General features: G+C 42.8%; 1 protein-coding gene across 2 annotated transcripts in view; it reads left to right on the forward strand.

Annotated features, from left to right (window-relative positions):
* Positions 1–21,764, forward strand: part of LOC308125437 (cadherin-6-like) — a 78,517-nt gene that overhangs the window by 31,575 nt on the left and 25,178 nt on the right. For both annotated transcript variants that reach the window (XM_080489170.1, XM_080489169.1), the window contains 2 exons: positions 14,362–14,656; positions 16,796–16,915. In XM_080489170.1, coding sequence (XP_080345296.1) covers positions 14,362–14,656; positions 16,796–16,915 — 415 coding nt within the window. The remainder of the gene's footprint in view (positions 1–14,361; positions 14,657–16,795; positions 16,916–21,764) is intronic.

Genomic DNA, 21,764 nt, shown 5'->3' on the forward strand with positions numbered 1-21,764 from the left:
TGGAGAGTCACAATGAACCATAATTCACCTGCTGCATATCGACCATATAAACTGTTAACACGCAAAAGAAATGACTGAAGGTCTGTTGAATTTTACATTTTAGCTCATATATGATTTAGTAGTTCCATATTTTAAAGTTAAAAACACTTACAGTACCTTAAGTCCGTGCATTGGTTTGTGATGCAGACCTGCTCCTGCAGGGGGCAGCAGTGAGCTCCAGCTCCAGATTCACATGTCGTTGCGAACGCGATGTCAAAATCTTTGACAAAGTTTTTGTGTTTCTTATTATCCATCCATTAATCTTTGATACCAAAGCTCATACTAACTCTGAGGATGTGGCTGCACCCACTGTTCGAAAGTCTAGAAACGTGCATTTAGGTTAAATTATGACTTTAAATTACCTGTAAAATGGTAACTGTGACAGTAACTAGTAACTTGTACCCTGGTATGAGCCCCAGGTCCATTGACTCATAGTTAAATAAAGCATTATAGAAGATGTATGAATAGATATACATTAGCTTTAAGCTGAGAAGTTAAAACAATGCATTAATTATCTCTATCCATCATCCATCCGTCTTCTATACCTCTTAATCCTACAGAGTCGCTGGAGCCAATCCCAGCTTACAATGGGCGAACAGCCACATTCACACCGAGGGCTAGTTTAGGTCACCGCTTAACTTCAAATGCATGTTTTTGGACTGTGGGAGGAAACCGGAGCACCCAGAGGAAAACCCATGCACACTCAGGGAGAACATGCAAACTCCACACACAGAAAGCTCGGCTGGTATTTGACCTTCTCGCTGTGGGGCGAGGACTGTTGATGAGCGTTCTCTCAGAGGTGGCAGCACCGCCGTAATGACCGCTTTTGTGACATAGATGTTCGCAACAAAGACGAAACAACAACTTCCATCTCGCAGATTATAACTTGCCGTCTCCAAAAGGCTCTTTCTCTCTCTCTATTTTTTTTTCTTCTTGTTTGTTCTTCGATGGTTATTGTTGGTTCGTTCTTCAGGGATGGATTTCTCTTCACCGAGTGGTTCCCGTCAATGCAACGAAAAATGCCTCATTAAGGTGCCGTCGAGTTAATACATATTTATAAACCCTGGAATTAGTCCATTTAAAAAAAAAAAATTTTTAGTAACACACCCATCATTCCAAATTAATGCAAGTTTTACCAGATATTGCCTCATTTGCATATTAGTCACCCACAAAAAACAATTACAATTAATAAATTCTGAAATTCTGATACAGGAATTTCAGAAGGCTTTTACACCTTTTAAGCTGTGATATAACTGCCTGTGTCTGCTTTGTTTGTAGGCTACCCTCTAACAGGGAGAAATGAGAACGTATTGACCAAATGGAAATAGACAGAAACAGAAGAACAAATCACAGAAACTTGTTTTTGAAAGAATCTCCCGATTCACACACTTAATACTAAGCAGAAATGGACAATCTCAACTGATTGTCGCTCGTATTGATAGATGTTGTAATGCTGATGCACAACTGAGGGAAGGTTCAGAGAGAATCAGAGAGGAGAGAAATCATAGATTACAGAAAGAAGACAGATAAGATCTGATCTAAGAACATTTATACAAAGAGTGCAAACATAAGGCACACACACACACTTACACGCTCAAAAACAATGCAAACAACCCAAAACGACCCACACTATTCAGTCACCACGTCTTCTTTAATGTATATAGAATATCAAGCATGTGTACACATCATGCAAAACACCGCCGTGAGTTTTAATGTAAATCGCATAATATGATTTAGTACCTCGTGTTGTTAATACTCTTTTCGCATTGAACAAATCAGGCCCATAATGTTTGTGATACGCAATGATATTAAGGTCCCGTTTAGACGACAACAAGTGAAAACAGAAAACTTCTGTTGTGTTTTGGATGTTCGCTTACATGACAACGGTACTCAGAGCCACTGCGAACGCAACTTTTTGAAAACTCCGTCTCACCTTTCCTTGGAACACTACTACTGCATATACGCACCACGGCCATGGTAAATAGTTTTTCTGCACATGCTCAGTAGATGGACAGTAACAACAACGTTTTCCTTCAGAGACTCAGGACTCCGAGTCCATATCCTGCTGGGATGCGGTAGTTTTATAGTTGACAGTCACCGTAATAATAATCTAAATTTGTCGTCTGTCCTTTCGAATGTCCGTGTTCTCACCATTGTTATCGTTTATAGCGTATTGTTCTTTGCGTGCATGTGTGTCTGGTTTCATTACAAAAACAACCTACATCACCAAGCGTTGCTAAGTACATTGTTTTTCAGCGTTTCCGCCGTTCCCATGGAAACAGACGACATTTTCAAACTTTGCTGTATGAAGCTGAAACTATTCTGAAATGAAAACAGAAAAACTAACGTGTTTTCTCTTAAGACGTCATGTAAATGAGATCTACCACAAATCTAAAGATAGAGCATCTCTACGACAAAAGGAAAGTGTAATTTTATAAGTGGAGGCTGTGTTCGCCTCCGTAACTGAAATCGGGAGCTGCTGCCATGAAAGGAGTCTGACAGATGAAGCTTTGTCTGACATTCTACTTTTAGAAACTATAGGAACCTCAAAATCCCAAAAAAGTGATCAGCTATGAAGTCTCAACTGTGTGATAGGGCCGTGTTGTTAAGAGCTGTATGCATCAACAGAACATGTTTAACGGGTAAAAACTGGGATCTCTTCAACTCGTCCTTGTCAGTACGTTTACATGCAGCAAATCAAATCCACTGGAGACTTTTTAAAGATTTATTGGGACACTGTGATAATAGGGTATCACAATAGTCCAGTTTAGTAGTAACAGATGCACGGCCTAATTTTCAGCCAAGGAGTTCCTGGGTTTAATGATATCGTGCATTAGGAGAGAAGGCTGTCCGGCAGACTTGCTTAATGTGTAGGTTAGAGGGCGAGTTCTGCTCAAAGATAGGTCCCAGGTTCCTCACAGTGGTGCCGGAGGCCAAACCACAGTAAACTAGAATCGAAGATGAGATCGTCTCCTAATGAGCTGCTTCAAAAATAGAAATAGTAAGAATAATCCCATCATGTAGCAGTTGACATGACACGATACTCTGATTGGGCACTGCTCCTCTGTCAGACATCCATCCATCCATCCATCCATCCATCCATCCATCCCGGGGCATTGTGTGCTGTTGGCTGTCCGATATACTTTGTGCTTACTGTTTGCCGCTTGCATGACGTCCATTCTACTCACATCAAGCCATCCTTAAGCGGTCGTCTGGCCCCACAGTAAAATCCGACTTCCTCCGGAGGTCCTATTTGTGCAGCAAAACGAAAACACAGTGTCGACCCAGATAATATTGGAGGGATGCGGGAAGACGAATGCATACGAGACGACAGGCCAAATAATGCTTGCTTTACATGCAGCAGAGCGGAAGTCAAGATATCCGTCTGCGCTTCCAACCTACTGTAATTGAGGAGATTGTGCAGCGTCGTGGCAAGGTCAGGACGGCTGGGGGGGGGGGGGGGGGAAGAAAGGCGGTTTTGTGCGCGGAGCTGAATGGGAGGCTGCTGCTTTGCATTCCTCTCGTGCGTCCGCAGAGGATAGAGTCGTCCAACCAAATGAGATTCCGCAACATACGTCCTCCCGTGGGTGAGCGAGGGGGGTTGACTTTCAGGCCCGGCCTAAAAGGATTACAACGTTCGCCGTGGTACCAGACGGACAAATGTGTGTGTGTGTGTGTGTGTGGGGGGGGGGGGGGGGGGGGGGGGGGGGGGGGGGGGAGTTGAAAAGGACAAAAAAGAAAACACAGAATGAGTGGAGATCAAAAGTGAGTACAGAGCTTGATCAAACCACTTTGTCTTTAGAGAGTGGTGATTGATGTGCCGCTCGTCCTCTTTGCTTGTAAAAGGACTAATAGCAATAGAAGAATGGATTATCTGAGTATGGTACACACTTAGAGAGGCAGAGGCCGAGGCCCCTAAGAGCCCGTCTCCTGAAGACACCATTAAAGCATCAACCTCCGAGCAGCGCACTCAATCATGACCCCCCCCCCCCACACACACACACACACACACACACACACACACACACACACACCTCTACCCCCACATTTCCAGTTCATGCAGCTGGGTGCTTCTCCCTCATTGTGGTGCTCACTAGCCAGTTGTCACATAGGACTTCAGTATGTAGATCTTATCTGATTGCAATTACTGTTTGTTAATTGCTTGATAAAGTACGAGTGATGAATGAGGCCCTGAAGGGAGCGAACGGCTTTTCGACTCGAACACATGGCCCAACGTTCAGAACAACCATCTGCATCTGTATCCTCAGGTGGAGGCCATATTTTCCGAGAAGAAGGAAGAGAAAGAGAGGAAAAAATAAATAAAAAAAGCCAAACAACAGAACGCACAAAAGACGGAGGCGCTTTTGTCACTGCGAGTGACATCACGGCGAAGCAGAGTACAGCAGCATGGAACAAAACCACTTTTGTTTGTACCGGGTTTGCAAAAAAAAAAGAAAAAAGAAAAAGCACAATGACAGGTTATTATAAACAAGGGAGCTGCTCTTGACACACAGTAAAAAGATGGAATGATGAAACTGCACTTGAATTACAACATCCCGTCTCCAGTTATTTGCTAAACTCAATCTTCCCTCCGGTTTAGAGTGTTGCTTTTTCTCCGTCTTCTCTTTTTTTTTTTTCCTTTTCCTTTTTTTGATCGAGTTGCAAAAGAGCGCTAACAAATGAAATTGCAATCTTTCCCGAACGAGCGTAACAAAGGCGGTCGGAACAGGAAGGAATTAAGAGGAGCGATCGAGACGAGGCAGAGGAGAAGTGTCTGGCGGTGTCTTGTCGGGGAACTGGTTGTGCTGCTAATCTGGCTAATCTTGCTGTATTGGCCAATGATTTTCCTTTTTTTTTCTTTTCTTCTTCCTTTCTCCTGCAGGAGGAGGAGGCGGGGGGGGGGGGGTATTTGTGCGCTCGCTGCCTCTCATTAGCAGGCGAGCTGCATACAGGCCTCTGAGGGCCCGGGCTGTCACTGGGGGAAGAAGATGTTTGTTTATTTCATTATTTCTTACTTTACCAAAGGGCACATATCCACTGAAAATGGTTAATGGCCTGTGGTTGAGGAGTGTTTGTGCTGCACTATCATATCTCATAAAGTATTTACAGCCCCTGATAGGCCCCAGTGGTTCTGGGCCTGGTGGGTAGACTCCTCAATGTAGTCCCCGAAGCGAGCGGCGCGCTGCTCTCTGCATGCGAACAAACACGGCGGCGTGCATGTGCGTGCGTGCAAACTCTCGCCTCCAGGATCGGGCTGCAGCTCAGAGGAAAGACAAAAAAAAAAAAAAAGGGAAAAGCTGATGAACACGGACATAATCTGCTTCCCAGTTCTGTATGACTCAGCGGTCGAGGCGACCTGGGGAAAGGACTCGAGCGTCTTATGGCAGCCAAGTGGAAAGGTGCAGGGATTTGTGTGTTTGTTTATGTGTGTGTGTGTGTGTGTGTGTGTGTGTGTGTGTGTGTGTGTGTGTGTGTGTGTGTGTGTGTGTGTGTGTGTGTGTGTGTGTGTGTGTGTGTGTGTGTGTGGAGTGGTTTTTGGTCCCTGCTCATGCTCCCCTCCTCATTACCAGCTGCTCACCTTGGCAGAGCCGCAAGGAGTTTGCAATATGGGCAACAGGCCTGGCTGTACCCCGGCTGTACCCCCCAGGAGCCGGCGTTGGCAGTGTTTATTGATTAGGCGATAAGTTCCCTCTTGTGCACCGGAAAAAAAATAAGGGGGGGGGGGGTTATTACTTCAATTACGCTCTTCTGCTTCGCAGTGCAAGCAACAGCGTTTTTTTTTTTTTTTATAATTTTTTTTAAAAGGGTGTGAGGAGGTCTTGCGGCGAGGAGAACTCTGCAAACATCTGTCCGACAACGTTGCAGGGGCGAAGCGATGTCTGAGCGAGATACGCCAACATGGCCTCAGCACCTGCAAATTATCTCCACGCCATCGCCATGCCCACCGCTGCTTCGGACACCCGTCGGTTTTATCAGGGCGGGATTAATTAATCTGCTGTCATGGACATTCAGCCCCCTCCGTGATAGAATATGAAGTCCGCCAGGGAAGGAAGTTGTTGGTGAGAAAACGATCCAAAAGAGTCATTTTGATTCAGTTTTCATCTGTTTTACTCAAACTGAAATAACTGATATGAACCTTAAAAGTTTTTCAAGCCTTTTAACTTTTTTTTTTTTTTTTTTTTTTTTTTTTTTTAATGTATTCTGTTTATTTCAACACACTTTTTCAAAAACTGCTCCCAAGGTGAATTTTTTTGAAAACACTTTATTTCTGTGGAAACGGAGGAAAATGCAACTTTTAGTTTTATAGTTCAGAGTCACCCATGATAAAAATTCAACTCCGTCATCTGTCCATGCGAATTTCCGTGTACTCGCCATTATCAATGTTTATCATGTATTGTTTTCTGCGTGCATGTGGTTTCTTTTTTCTTTTGGTTTCATCACAAAGACAAACAAGAGCACCCACTAGTGGCCCAACATGATAAATTGTTCTGCCGTTTCCATGTAAACACACTCTCTGAATGCATTCCATGCAAAAAAATTTAAGTTTTCACACGAAACGTTGCTTTATAAACGTGTCGGGTCACTACGTTGAAATTTTCTGCTGAAAAGCAACTTTTGCCACCATTTTTATAACAAATTTCTCCAAAATTATATATATTATATATTGACCAAACATACAGTGAGATTACTTCAGTAGTCAGTTTTTTTTAATTCTTGATTTTTGATCCGGGTTTTCACTAAAAGTGTCATTTTAATTGTGCTTTCATATGATTTTCTTGCAAGAAGTAATTGAAATTTTAGAGCAAGTTGGTAAACATGTATGTTTTTTTTTTTTTTATAAAGCTGCTTCCTAAACTTCAGTCACTTAATCACCAACTTTAAAAACGTTTTTATTTGACTGTATAATGGATTGTAGATATTTTTTGTTGAAAATTAAAAAAAAACTCCCAGAGCTTTGCAATAATCGCAAGTCATTGCAAAAGGTACGATGAATTTCCAACATTTAGCTGAAAACAGAATAACGGGCAATATTTTCTTATTAATTTTATTTTCCAGATATTTTTTTTTTCCAATATGTGCATGAATATTTTAACGTGTTTCTAATTAAAGTTGCTTTTTAGTGCATCTGGTTTTTATAATACTTTTGTTCATGTCACGATCGTCAACAACAACAAAAAATTTTGGCAGACATAGGCAAAGATTTATAGCATGAATTAATGAATGAATGAATCCAAATGTATCCATGTTATGGAGTTCTTTAATTTTATTTTCATTACAGTGATATTCATGGTAAAAAAAAAAAGAGCCAGACTAACCCTTAAAAAACATCAATATCTGCAGTTTTTGTTCAGTTGCGTGCTCATTGCCAAGCAAAATGTTGACAAGAGAAAATAATAACAACATAAAATCGCTGACTTCTGCGTGAAGAAAAAGAAAGAAAAAAATATATCAAATGTGTCGCACCATTGTGCAGTTCACCTTTAAATCTCTGCAGCTCCGAGTGGCACATCTCAAGTTTACACATCAACAGTCATTTGATAGGCTATTTTTGTGCACAGTCTGAGGCGACCATCTGGCTTCATAGTAGGCAGCCAGTTCTCGACAGGCCGGGACACGAGGCCTTAAAGGCTAACTGGCTAATTGCCCTAAGCAGCCCATTTCCAGTGCCATCTTTTTGGCCCGACTCGACTGAAGCACAAATGGCGGCCAGATCGAGTCTGCGCTAACATTTGCAGCACTTGAAGCTGATTAATTTCACAAACAAAGACGGCTCGCTTATAAGTTCTCACGCACAGATGTCTGATGAGTGCCACTTCACTTCTCAGCCCACTTCAAGCTGGTGGATGAAGCACGGAGGGAGGGAAATAAATATCTTGTAATGCGAGAAATTAAAAAAAAAAAAAAAAAGCAAACCAATAGATTTATCACGGAGAAGACTAATTGAGTGGACGGTTTGGAAATATGTAGCATGTCACTGATGATGTAATGGCTTAAATTAATGCTGATTCACTGCAGAGAAATCCTCCTCCTCAGCCAGTTTCATGTGTATTTGAACAGTTCAACTTGTTTCCGATGCAAATTAAATTCTTTCCAGTATTTTCTGCAATCAACTTTAATTCTGGAGGATGTGAGCGAGAGTCAGCGCTCCTCGTCCGTCTACCTGAGCAGAGACAGACAGTAAAAACTGTTTAGGAGCCGTTCAAGGGTCGGGAAAATGCATTTATTTAAAATAAACTAAAAAGACGACTAAAATAGTCGTTCTTCTCAGGTGTTGATGCTCAGCTGGTTGGCTCAGAGTGAAGCCTGGGAAGATGGGAACAGGTAGTTTGACGTTATCGCCTTCGAAAGCTCATTAACATTTAACACTTTTATAGGCGCCAACAAAGCTGGTCGCTGGATTCAGACTGACGCAGGTCTCATTTTCTCATCCAGCACCCACGCTGGTTTTCTACTTACACCCGTTCCTGCACCCCTGGATGTGTTGATCCTGAAATGAGGTGTGGGTAAAACGGGACTGTACTCAGTGCAGTCAAGAGAATACATGGATATATGGCGCATACCGTCTTATTTTTCAGTCAGCATTGCGTACACCCACTTCTAAATTCAGTATTTCATCCAGCAGTATTTTTTTCCCTAGGATGACGAAGCCATGGCCCGCCCTACTCTGACTCTAATTGAATCGGTTTTACTGCATTGAAAGATTTGATTGGTTAATGTCTATGTTTATGTGCATCATGAGGACTGAGGAGCCAATCAGAGGCAGAGTAGGGCGGGTCATGATGAGGCAAGTATTGCTAACCGATTAATTACACTGCCAATATGGGCAAAGACTAAAGATGGATTATCAAACAATAAAGTAGCCGTACCTGCTGCTGTTTCCGGGCTGCTTTAATAGAGGGCAAAAGTTAAGAGAAATACCCACTTTTCCATGGACCAGTCACGTCATTGCTGGTCGTTACTAATTCTCCATAATTTGCAGAACTTTGTTGTAGAGGCACTTTTACAATAATGTTGCTAAGAATCAACTGACTTCCTGGTTATTTAGAAATGTCTGTTGGAGTATTTTACGAGCTGCAGCGTCAGACGACAGCAGGATCTAAATGTGTCTCCAAGGGACAAATCGTGTGTTTAAAAATGTTACAAAATCAGTGAGAAGCTTAACTTCAGCCAGCGCTCGAACAAGTGAAATAGTAGTGGGCCAGGATTTTAATTAAAAAAAAAACAAGAGATGCACTGATTTATTTACATATTGCAAGTTCAATAACACTGTAAAATCTTGAACTAGAATGAGTCAAAAAGACAGTATGATGATGTGGACGTCCCACACAGACAGTCTCAACCGCTAGAAACTGATATAAGTGTCATTCATATTGATTCATTCAACCAATAAGCGATTAAATGAGACCCATGATTAGACAGGAATAGGACTGTAACCCCTTTAGGACATGTCCGCTGCAGTTTGTGCTCCGTATCGATAGCAAAAGTGGACCTAACCATACCCGAATGCACTCGCCCTTCAAGTTAATTTGTTTGCGGTAACAAACAAGAACTTTATGCAAAGCTGCTGCCTGCAGTCTGAGTAGTATTAATCATCCCATCCAAATCCACCCGAAAACAGTCATTAGGAGCATTTTCCTAAATGTCAATCTGTTCCTTTAAGGAAAATAGGGGCTCTATTATGGAGTGAATGACTTGATAAAGATGGAGATTTTCTCCGTTGTGCTCCGTCCTCCGCCCTCCTCCTCCTCTTTTCTCAAAAGACCAAAAGTCCCAGTGTTAATGGATATAGCGTCATGCTCTCTGCCTTTTTTACGATTTGGTACCACGGGAGGGCAGAGGAGAAAAGGCTACCTATCGACGTGCCAGGGCTTCTTGGTGACCATTCTGAATGCACATGTGGCTTCCCCCTCCGCGTGACAGTTTAATTGTATTTTCAATATAAATTGATCACAGGGCCATTGTGAATGCACGTCGGGCTGCCACATTGATTTCTGGCAGAGTTTTTTTTTTTTTTTTTTTTTTTCTTTTATGTATTCTTCTTCTTTCCCCCCCTTCCTCTTAATTTGAGTGGAAGGGGCAGCGGTGAATTTCCCTCAACAGCAAGGTGGGCAACTGCGAGGGCTGTGGTCGCTGTTGCTCGATACTCTGCGCTGCCTTGTGACATCCTCCGAGGGTGTGTGTGTGTATGTGTGTATGTGTGTGTGTGTGTGTGTGTGTGGGGGGGGACTCTTCACTAGCACAAGATCTTCCTGTTTCCATAGAAATGACAGTCGACACAGCATATGTCACACTGTCTATCTCGCATCTCCGGCGAAAGGAGAGGACTCAGCGGTTATTAACTGAATTGTCATGCCGGCAGAGATAGGCGGCTTGATAGACAATCATAGAAAAGGACATTGCAGCTATAACAGCGGGGGAAAGATAATAATGTTGAAGTGGATTGTTTTCAGCCAACTGAGTCTCTGTTTGGAAGCATGTACTGTAAAGCAGAAGAGGCAAGGCAAATTTGCCTTGAAAGAGAAAACAAATAATAAAAAAAAAAAAGAAAATTCAGCAGAATATTACCCTGGCTTGGTTAGACAGAGGAAATAAACAAAAGAAAACAAGAATTGTTTTGACCAGAATTCAAGTGAAACAGAGCTACACTCGAGATTTTAATCCGAAGAACCAGAATTCCTCAACGCACTCAGCTGGCTGCACAGAAGAAAAATAGAGTAAAAACAATCTTTTTTTCAAACATTTTTTTTTTTTGAACCAGCATTCAAGCAGAGGAACAAAACAGTGTAAAAGATGCTAATCCACAAAGCTGTTCATCTTGCATGTGCCAGCTTTTGCCCCCCTGATAAAACAGCATGAATTAGTAAAGCCTCCGAGCACCTGGGATGAAAAGCTTTTTAATATATGATGAGAAGGGAGACTTTGCACTGTGCTCCCACGTGACCCGCCGCACAATATCCCCCCTCAGTCTGTCCGCCGCTGCGGCCAAGAGCCGTTATAGACCGCAACTTGTCCTCGGAGGACGGGGAGAAGAAAACACACTGCGGTTAATGAGGTGTCAATAACGGACCTCTGAATTACGCCCACTCATCGGGGTAAACATTCAAACGGCGCGCTTCGTACTTGACGTTATTGGTCCCCGCGTCTACAAACACGTGCTCTCGTTTTGCCCTTTACTTCCCCCTGCAATTATTGCCATGTCCACAGCTATTAGAAATGAGGGGGGGAGAGAAAAGTAGTTCTACAAGGAAGAAAGCAGCGGGAAGCTGGAGGAAAAAACGACTGGACAAGCTTTTGATGAGTTCTCGGAGATAAATATGTTGGTGGGGGGATTTGGCAGCGGAATTAAAATGTCAGAGCATGCTAAGCTGCTGTTCATGTGGGAGGGGGAAGAAAAAAATAAACGTGAGCTACTGAGGGAGAGAGCAAATCATAATGAGAAGCTTCCACCAGACAAGTGGACTCTCGTGGTCTCCTGGCATGTTGGTGGTGTTGCTGATCCATCGGGGGGATTGGCAGGCGGCGGACGTGTGCACACTCATGCTGCCACTTCACAGACTTCGACCCACTGGCATTCTGTTTTACAGCACAGCGAAAATGCCACCGTCGCCCCGCGGTGGAGGGAGCGTGACAACCTGCATGTGACTATGCTGGCCGACGCCACATTCTTCAAATGTGCGTTCGACCCCCCCCCCCCGATCCGGTGGGACGCGGATTTCACAGAGACAAGGTGAAAGCCACCAGTGTGTATCATCATAACGCAATGACAGTTTACTAAAAGATGATACGAATCTGTTAAATAACACCAAACACACTTATCAAAGCTGTCAGTGTTTATTTGCCAAAGGCCCAGATTGGTCAGATATGTCGCCGTGCATCAGAAATACTGTGATTCCGCTTTGAAATTTGATTCTGTTGACGTCTTTCGGTACAAAGTGTTCATTGCCGGGGTGTGTTTTTGCGCTGCACAACGCAGCGATCTCCTGTCAATCAAACAGTGCAGCCTACACGGTTTTTCTTTCACCCTTCGACTTTCTGCAGAGGAAGTATCTGCTCGATTCTACCCTCTCTAGTCACGTTGATGGGGAGACTCTTCCATCGCGAAGTCTGATTTAGTAAGATCCGGCATTTTCAGAGTGGTTTGTCTCTCAATCGGCAAAGTTGCTGGTTTGCAACCAGTGGATGAACGGCTGCTGTCCCCTTTGGTATGTGAATAAGTTAGTGTGACTAATATTGTTAGGGGTCTGCCAAATCAGTGATTCTTAACCAGGGTGGACGTGGGGAGGGGGTGTCAAAGATTCTGGAAGGTCGTAAAGTCGTCTTGATTTTAAGGGCTATTTAAAAAAAAAAAAGCTTTTTAGCTTTATTCTAAAAGTTTATTATGCACAAATTAAGTTTGCAATGTAAGCAGCGGGAGAAAAAAGCGGCGTCACGTCAGGCCAAAGACAAAGATGGATCTGTCAAAAATAAAGAAGTAAAGGGGTACCAAGAGAATTCCATACAATTCAGAGAAGCATTGGAAACCAAACTCCCCGAGACAGCGTGTAAACCCACAGAGTTCATCCTCAGAGAAAAGGAACTAACCATTATGGAATATAACAAAGGAAGGGTATTTAATATATAGTGTGTTATGAGGTTGTTTCAGCTTTTTTTTTTTTTTGGTAACTGTACAGAGTGTTCACTGAAGTTTACAATGGTACAAATTTGGGTGCCTCAAGAAAAAAGGTTTGGAACTAAATCATTGGAAATGTCTCACGCAAATCAAACTGGGTTTCACTTTGCATGCATTTCACAGGTGATTTATTGAGAATAACTCGAACAAACTTGTAACAAATCTTCAAATGCGAGTGGCGATGAGCCAGATGAGGAAATGACTCTCACCACAATCACAACTGATTTCAACCGACTTTTCACTCTTTTAAACCAGAGGCAATGATACGAAAACAAAATAACTAACTAAGAACAATTGCTTGTTGTACATTATCTATTAGCATAAACTCCTCCCGATATTTTGTGTAATCTGGGAGAAGCAGCAGATATTCCATATTCATGAAAGCAAACGTGCTAATTGCATTTTGCATGCCTGTCCGATTCAATCCTCAGTGTCGTCTTAGATCAGCTTCCACGTGTGTGTTTGTGCATTTTTACGAATGCAGCCCTTTACTAGATCGGGCCCTTGGTTTCTCTGTGAGTGATTAAAGCAAAGGTGCAAGCTTTCTTAAGCTGCAGTTTCAACCTCCTCTTGAAAATGAAAATTACCAATAAAAAGCAGCAAAGTGGAAATTATTAAAATGAAAACGCCATAAACTGCTTTTATCCAAGCCAGGATCGCGGAAGGTCTGTAGTCTGTCCTATCCAACACGGAGACAATCACACACACTCATACCTACAGGCGATTTAGAGATACCAATTAACCTAACAAGCTCCCGCAATTCAAGGATTGTGCGAGGAAGCCAGGGCACCGGGAGAAAATCCACGAAAGCACAGAGAAAACATCCAGTCTGATCCCACTAATCATCCACCCATCCATCTTCTCTAACTGTTTTAAATTCACATGTGCGTTGAGAGGAGCTGGAGCCCGTCCTGCTCAGAGTAATAGGCATGTCATACCGTGGATGACATGCAAGGAAAAGACAGAAACAACCACTTACACACACATTCCCTCCTTTAGAGTCGCCAATTACCTTAGAGGTTCTGAGTATCCAAAGGTTGTGATATAAAGCTGCAATACCCAGAGTAAACCCGCAACATGCTCCACAACTCCACAACTCCACACAAATGTTGGCGAGCATTTTGATATTGAGGCGATAGAACAAAACCGCTTCATACCTTGTGATCATATTCCAGTGGACTGTCTTCTATTCCTGTCTTTCCCAACTAAGTATCAAGGCTGAGACCGTGTCCAATTGAAAATAACTGTAAAGCAGGGTAGAGACACACCAGTCCACTACAAGGTCAATATGTCGTCACCAATTACTAAACTGAAGGGCACGTTTACACAACAATGTTCTCAAGTGAGAAAACTGGAAGCGGTTCCCAAGGTGGAAATCTTCCATTGAAACAGGAGAAAATGCAACTTTGAAAAAAAGATTGCTGCTGCTGCGCATCGGCTGTAGTTTGTAGTTCTACTGCACGTGTGTGGACGACAACAACAATGGCGGCTTCCAGAGCGTCACGACCCCCAGTCCATATTCTCCTGGCAGCTGGTAGTTTTATAGTTGTAGCAACTTGTCCGTGTGCTCACCGCTTCTTAATGTTTATAGGATATTGTTTTTGGAGTTTGCTGACATCGAAAGTATCACACCTTTTTTTCAATTTCCACAGCTCCACTCAGACGGAGACCGAGGCGACGGCAGCGTGAAGTACGTCCTCACCGGGGACGGAGCGGGGACCCTCTTCAAGATCGATGAAAAAAACGGCGACATCCACGCCACCAAGAGGCTGGACAGAGAGGAGAAGGCCTTCTACCTCCTCCACGCCAAAGCCGTCAACCGCTTCACCAACGAGGCGCTGGAGGGCGAGTCCGAGTTCATCATCAAGATCCACGACATCAATGACAACGAGCCGCGCTTCACCAAGGACCCCTACATAGCCACGGTCCCGGAGATGTCCGACATTGGTGCGTCTCAACCATAAGTTATCCTCACGCTTACAGGATATGATGTTTCTGTTGAAAACATCATATCATGAGGAAGTGGAAAGTAGGAAACGTCTCAGCAAACAGCAATATATTCCAAACTTTGATATATGATATAGATTTTACATGCATCATTTAATCCTTGTTTTGCCTTATTTCAGGGATGACAACATTTATCTGCAGATTCTTCTTAGTGTCATGTATTGAAAAAAAAATTAAATCTTCCCACTGGTTGCTTTCCCGAGTTCCCACCCCTGTTAAATTGCACACACAAAACACATTTATTTATCATCAGCCTCGCTATTAAACACTTGAGACAAATAAGTTGTGTGTGCAAGGAGCTGAATCATAAGGATTACAATTCAAGTAGGATAGAGACGTTCTAAAATGCCAGCCTTAGTGGATCAATGGGACTTTATCAATCATAATAATGATGCTAACTCAACAAGGAAGGGTCGACTAATTAAATGAGAAAGACTCGGAGCTGTTTTATGGCCGTCGAATAAACAAGGTGTCTCTGCGACTGTTGCGGTGCAGATAATCTCTTAAATACAGTGTTGCATCTTATTAAAACAGCATTTAATTGAATTACCAGCACCGTCAGCTGTGTCGCCACCCTGAGTAATTGTGCTTTTCTAAATCTGCGGCGCCCGTTTCTGTCAGATGACGTTTTCATTTGCGATTCAGCCACAAATCAAACTTTAATCCGGCGTTGTGCACTTTGCCCCTTTTGCTTTTAGTACATAGCCAGATCCTCATGAATATAGATAAACAATATAAAAAGCTTCTTAATCAATACTTGCATGAAAAGCACGGCGTGAACTCTGCTGCTACGCGCCGAGCTTCGGGGGCTGGGGGGGACAGTGGTCTTGCGGCCCAGACATGTGACAGAGTTGTCACTTGGTTCAGCAACCCCAAGAGAAAGGCCGGCACTTATCTAAGGGCAGCACGGGTGCCCATGGCAACAACCGAGGTGTGATGTCACCGCTTGGCAGAGCATGTGTTCACGAGTGACTGCGTTGAGACGCCGGCCCTTTAAAACGTGACACACACTTTGAGTTTTATTCTCACGGCCCTGACATTCGGACTCTCTGGACTTTGACAACTGAATGATTGCACTCGGGGTAATTCACTTCGGCCCCGGATGACGAGAGAGAAAGAGAGAGAGAATATATTCCTGCCTTGTTTGTCAGAAGATTCTCCTCTCAAAAGCTTAAAGTCAAAGATGAGATGGGCTGATGTGGATCAGTGATATTTTTCTAAAAGCCGCTATGTCAGAAAAGCCTCTTTGAGTCTAATTCCCTAGTTAAAGGTATTAGCGATCAAGGTTCGGTGAACTTGCTCGAGAAGCCTCCCGAACTGTCACTTACACCAAATCAGACAGCCGTGGTCTATTCTCCGTCTACTTTCTTGGTCCCCCCCCCTTTTCTTCCTTTCTTCTTTTTCACTACAACATCCCTCACCCAAACAGATGATTTTAAAGGGTGAAGCCGTCACCCCTCCCGCCCCACACCCAGATCTCAAACTGACATCAAATCAAGTTTCTCGAGGTCGTTATCCCTTCTATATTTATACCTCTTTGCCATTAAATATTTCTACTCAATTAATTTTCTTCTGCATGTAATGAGGCAACACTTGGCCCCGCAAGGCGCCATTTGGGAGGTAGCACTTGGCTAACCGTTTCCCTTTGTTCTACTGAAATAGGGCTTCAGCTCTGGAAGAGAGAAATGGATCACAGTCGTTCGCCTGCTATCAGATATTTGGCTTTTCAGACACCCCCAGATCTGTTGGATACACTCAAGCTTCTTGGGGTTTGCGCGAGGAGCCTGCATCGGTGTTGCTTACATGCTTAGGGACATATGCTTCGAAAAATACATTAGGGCTTATCGATTACCTGTGAACATCAATCACGTATGAGGGTGTAAGTGGCCGAGGAGTAAAGATCGGCTTGGGTAACACAAAGGGACAGAGATGATCAGTCACATTCTGCATGAGTGTGATGTGAAAAGGATCCGACACCTCATCAGAAGGTGCATCAGCTCAACCAATTATCCACCAAGCAATTTCATTCACGAGTTGATCTGAATCATTGTCATGAATCTCCCTCCCGCCCTCCCTCAGGCACTTCGGTGATTCAGGTGACGGCGAACGACGCCGACGACTCCACCTACGGGAACAGCGCCAGGGTGGTGTACAGCATCCTGGAGGGGCAGCCCTACTTCTCCGTGGACCCAGAAACTGGTCAGTGTCTTCTTTTTAACGCAAATCCCCTCAAACTCAACCTAAAGGCTTCAATCCACGGATATCGGGGGTGTTTTTATTTGTATTCCAGCCTCCTTTTCAGCAAACACGTCCTCTTCACTGCAGAAAATCAATAAGAATCTACATATTTTCCATAGTTGGGTGTTGAAAAAAACGTGGCAGTCTGATCGTCTGCCAGGAATATTTAAGTCTTATCAAGATTGTTTCACAAACTTAAGCTTTATTAGACTTCATTTTAAGGTTCATCCTGCAGGATTCAACTTGTCCTCCTCGTGTCAGGGTTGAATTAAATGGAATTTATCTGAAAGTGCAAACAAGCAAAGTTTCTATTCACAACAAAGATATAATTCACACATTCAAAGCATAGATAGATAGATAGATAGATAGATAGATAGATAGATAGATAGATAGATAGATAGATAGATAGATAGATAGATAGATAGATAGATAGATAGATAGATAGATAGATAGATAGATATACAGATGCTTGTAATTTCACACCAGCCTCGGTCTTATTTGAAGATAACTTGCAATACAAAGCCAGTTTCAGCAAATTCCGTGTCCACCAAAGGTTCTCATAAGTGTGAAGAAGGGAAACAATGGTAGTAATAATTACAGCCTGGCTGCTGGAAAGCATTCACAGTGCAGCTTTAAGAAGGCCTGAAGGCTGGATGATGGTACGATCATGTTCAGGGCTGAATTCTCCAACAGATTTTTCCACTGTCAAGTAACAACAGTAAGGTACAGTTTCCAGGTTCATTTACCGGGCAACTTTATTGTCCAATTTTAATCATTACGTAATGTTTTCTTCACTGTCAGTCTTGCATCATCAAAGACTGGGTTCCTCCTTATACATGCAGCAGTTTTTAATCTAAATTTAGCGCCAGCGTGAGGAGAAATGTGTCATCAGAAATGGCGAAGGTCATCATTTCGCCCCGCTAAGTGTCGCTTAGGTAAAAACCTGCACACCCTGCAGCCGCGCAGCGCCATGCATCTCCGCGAATGTGCACGGCTCCCCTCTCTCCTCCCGGAGTGGAGGGGCTCTAACGATGCTGCAGCCGCCGCACTCTCCACCTACGAGCGTAACCCGACAGCTTGACGCAACAGGTTTTACGCCCGTCTTCCGGAGGTGGCTGAAAGCAGGAAACACAACAAATCACTAGCGCGGCAGAAATAGAAGAGGGAAAGTGAAAGACGGGGGAAGCGAATTAGAGCAATCCATCTGGAGATAACTCCTGGAATGCTGCGATTTCTAAATTTATTTATTTTGAGTCCACCAACCACGTCTGCCTCTGCTCTCGGTGCTGACAGGAGAGGATGGGGGGGGATTTGTAGTGAAGAGCGGCAAATCACCAACCACCCCCCCCCCCCAAAAAATATGTGCTACTTTTAATCATTAATGTGCGCTTAGGAACACATCCCGCTCCTGTCTTTTTTTTTTTTTTTTTTTTTTCCCTTAAACAAAAGAGAAAAAAAAGCCATTTGCAGATTAGCAGAGGGGATTAACAGTAATATGGTTTATCCCACATGTGGTATGTAAGCTGACATCCCCTCTTACACAAAGACATGCCTGGACCTCGCATCATAAGCAGGATTTGTTTCTCCTCTCCTCGTCTTGTGTGTGTGTGTTGTAGTCATTAAGAGACAACAAAGGTAGCTGCAGATAGAAAACTACCCACAAAAAGTGAGGAAACGTGTGTCCGGGAGATTATTTTCTTTGTGGCAGCAATAAATCTGATACCACTAGAAAGGTTGCTCGTACCTTTTAGATGTTGTGAGTTTTATTTCAGCGACCCACATACTCTGTGCTGCTGTTCATCCCACAAATGCGTGATCTTTAAACGGTGATATGAACAGACATTTTGCCAAAAAGACAACCTGATGTGGGTATTTCTACCCACATCAGGTTGTTTTTACCTGTTTGTGTTTCATATTTGGAGCTGAGTGTGAGATAAATGTTGTATATTATTTGAATTAAACTAAGTGTTCATACCTGGAAGTCGCCATCTGGAACTGTTAATGATTACTAACATTTATCGTATGCTTTTGCACAAATACCACATAAAGATAAATCATCAAAGATTGAAAAACTGTGATGAACTTAAAATAAATGTGCCTTTGTGCTCTTTCAAATAGAAACAGGAAGAAAAGTGTGATTAATCGCAATTATTCCATAAAGATTGAGAACGTTTTTATAGAATTTACAGAGAAAACTCTACTTCTGAATGTCTGCTGTTGGAAAGTGTAGATGTGCAAATTAGGGACAAGAGAAAGAGCACCGTTAAATGTTAGTGCATTGACATCATTGACACAAGTGGTCATTCCAAATCATAATGTCAGTGCAATACTCAGCAATCCGGTCCGGTTGTTGTGTGAAATGATGTCGTCGGCTGAAAAATGACAGAAGCTGCTCTCTTAACAAGCCGGTGAGATAAATCGAGTTTTAACTTTGTCTGCATTGTATTTGTTTTTTGCCGTGTTATGAATGGCAGGGGGGTGAAAAAAGAGCAAGTCGGAGGGCTTTTAGAACAGGCCACGTCTGCCTCTCCCTCCTTCCTCTTTGTTTGATATGCAATGATTCATCTATTCAGCCTGAAAGTGGTGAAGTTTGTCAAAGCAGTTTATTTAGGGTGAAATTTATTTTTTCTCATCTCTATTCTCTCTTTCCACTACGTCTGTCTCCCTCCTCCTCCTCCTACCTGCTTCTCTTTTATGATGCTTCAAATTCAAACGCGTAATAGCCGACAGGATTTAAGACCGACTCTGATGGGAGACGAAAAGGCGCACCTTTTGAATATTGCTGCCAATTACCGCCTCGCTCGCTCCCTGTCCTGACTCCAAACTAGAGATCTGACGCGTCGGAGCGGAGAAATAAGCAAACCGCACGGCACTTGAAAGGCTGAACATCAGCGGAGTCTTAATTCCAAAAGGGGGAGATAAACGACGGCGAATGCATTTTGAGGCTACGCTTAGAAAATTAAAGGCATGTGCACCACCTTCTGTTTTTCTGTATATATATATATTTTTTATTTTTTTTGGGGGGCCCTTTGGTCCACTCAGTGGTTTAAATCACCAGAAAGCAGAAAGCGAAATGTGCTCCTGGGCGGCCCCTGAGCTCCGTGCTGCCGCGCATACAGAGCAAGTGCGCTGACCTTTTGGTAATAAAATGATCTTAGTGGTTTAATTATCTGGCCCGTTCATGCATGAGTCCTAAAAAATGAAATATCATTAATTCAATACAGCTGATGCAGACACTTATTTTTAGCAGTGTGTCAGGTGAGTCTAGTGATTTCTGTTCTTTCAGATATGGCGGCTCCACCTGTGGAATTACTCTGAAATAATACTGACCGAACCAAGTGGTTGCTTTACTATGAAAACAAGCTGTTGTATTGCTACTTAGTATTTCATCAAACTCCTCCTTAATAGCATAGCATAGCATAGCATAGCATAGCATAAGAGAACTTTATTGTCACTCCAGCAATGCGTTAGCAGCAGTGAAATTTTATTACAGAAACCTCAGTGACACCAATAAGTAAGAGTAAAATACAAAACTGTATGTAATACTGTAAGTATGGCAACGTTCTCAAGTGAAAATGGAAAACTTCTGTTTCATTTTGGGTGTCAGTTTACACGACAATGGTGTTTGGGGCCACAGAAAATGCTTTTCTGATATGCTGCTGGTCATGCGCACCATTGCGTTAGTAAATAGTTCTTTACGTGTGTGGGTGGATGAACAATAACAACAATGGCAGCCTCCAGCGTGTCATAACTCCCAGTCCATATTCTACTGGGGCTTAGTAGTTTTAGAGTCGAGGGTCACCCGGAAAAGCAATTCAACTTCATCATTTGTCCATATGCATGTCCGTGTCCTCGCCATTTTTAATGTTTATAGCGCATTGTTCTCTGCGTGCATGTGTGTGTGTGGTTTCATTACAAAAACAACCAACAGCATCAACTCGTGGCCTGCCACGCTATAACAACATTGTTCTCAGCGTTTTGTCCCATTTCCATGTAAACTGACATCGTTTTCACTTGAAACGTTGTCGTGTAAACTCGCAGCTCCACTTTATGTAACATTTAGTGTAAAAATACTGTGAAATAAAAATGGAAGAATGACCTATAGTTCAGCGGTCTGTGAAATGTGCCACGAATACTATCATAAGTTTTCTGATCTTGTATGCTGCACACATTTCTTATCATTTCTTTTTTATTTATTCATACTCTTTTGTGTGCTATTTTCACTTTGCTGTTGTTAAATCTCTATGGGACTGTAAAAACACATGAAGCGTCCAAATGGCGGTTTTTGTTTGGTTTTTGGGCGTTCACCGTTATTGTCCGAGCCACTTGTCATTGTCCATTGGCGATTAGGAACAATTTTCTTTTTGAGTAGAATAAATACCCCTGTTATCAAACAGAGAGGGATTAAAGTTGGATTTCCACACAAACACACACAAGTTGTCTTGGACAACTGTAAACTTAAAAAATAAAAGAAGAGAAGTCACCACAGTTTTAACGGTGAATGAGCTCCGGGAGGTCGTCTGGTGGCGAGGTGACCTCAGTAAGTGCTTTTTTTTTTTTTTTTTTTTTGGACAGTGAAGAGAAGAACGGGCAAACGATTACGCTGCGGCTCATTTCTCTCCGAGCAAAACACACAACAGTGGTTTCGACTTTTTTTAAGTTCTCTAAATGCCCCCAAAATGAGTTATGTGTTATTGTTTTTCTCTGTTTTCTTTTTTTCTAAATAGAAGTCAGATCGGTCTTTAATTTGATAAAATATTGTGTAATCAAGTAAAAACATCATGAGTGCTATAAATCTGAATAATCTCTC

Source organism: Lipophrys pholis, assembly GCF_963383615.2.
Source record: "Lipophrys pholis genome assembly, chromosome: 20".
Classification (NCBI taxonomy): Eukaryota; Metazoa; Chordata; class Actinopteri; order Blenniiformes; family Blenniidae; genus Lipophrys; species Lipophrys pholis.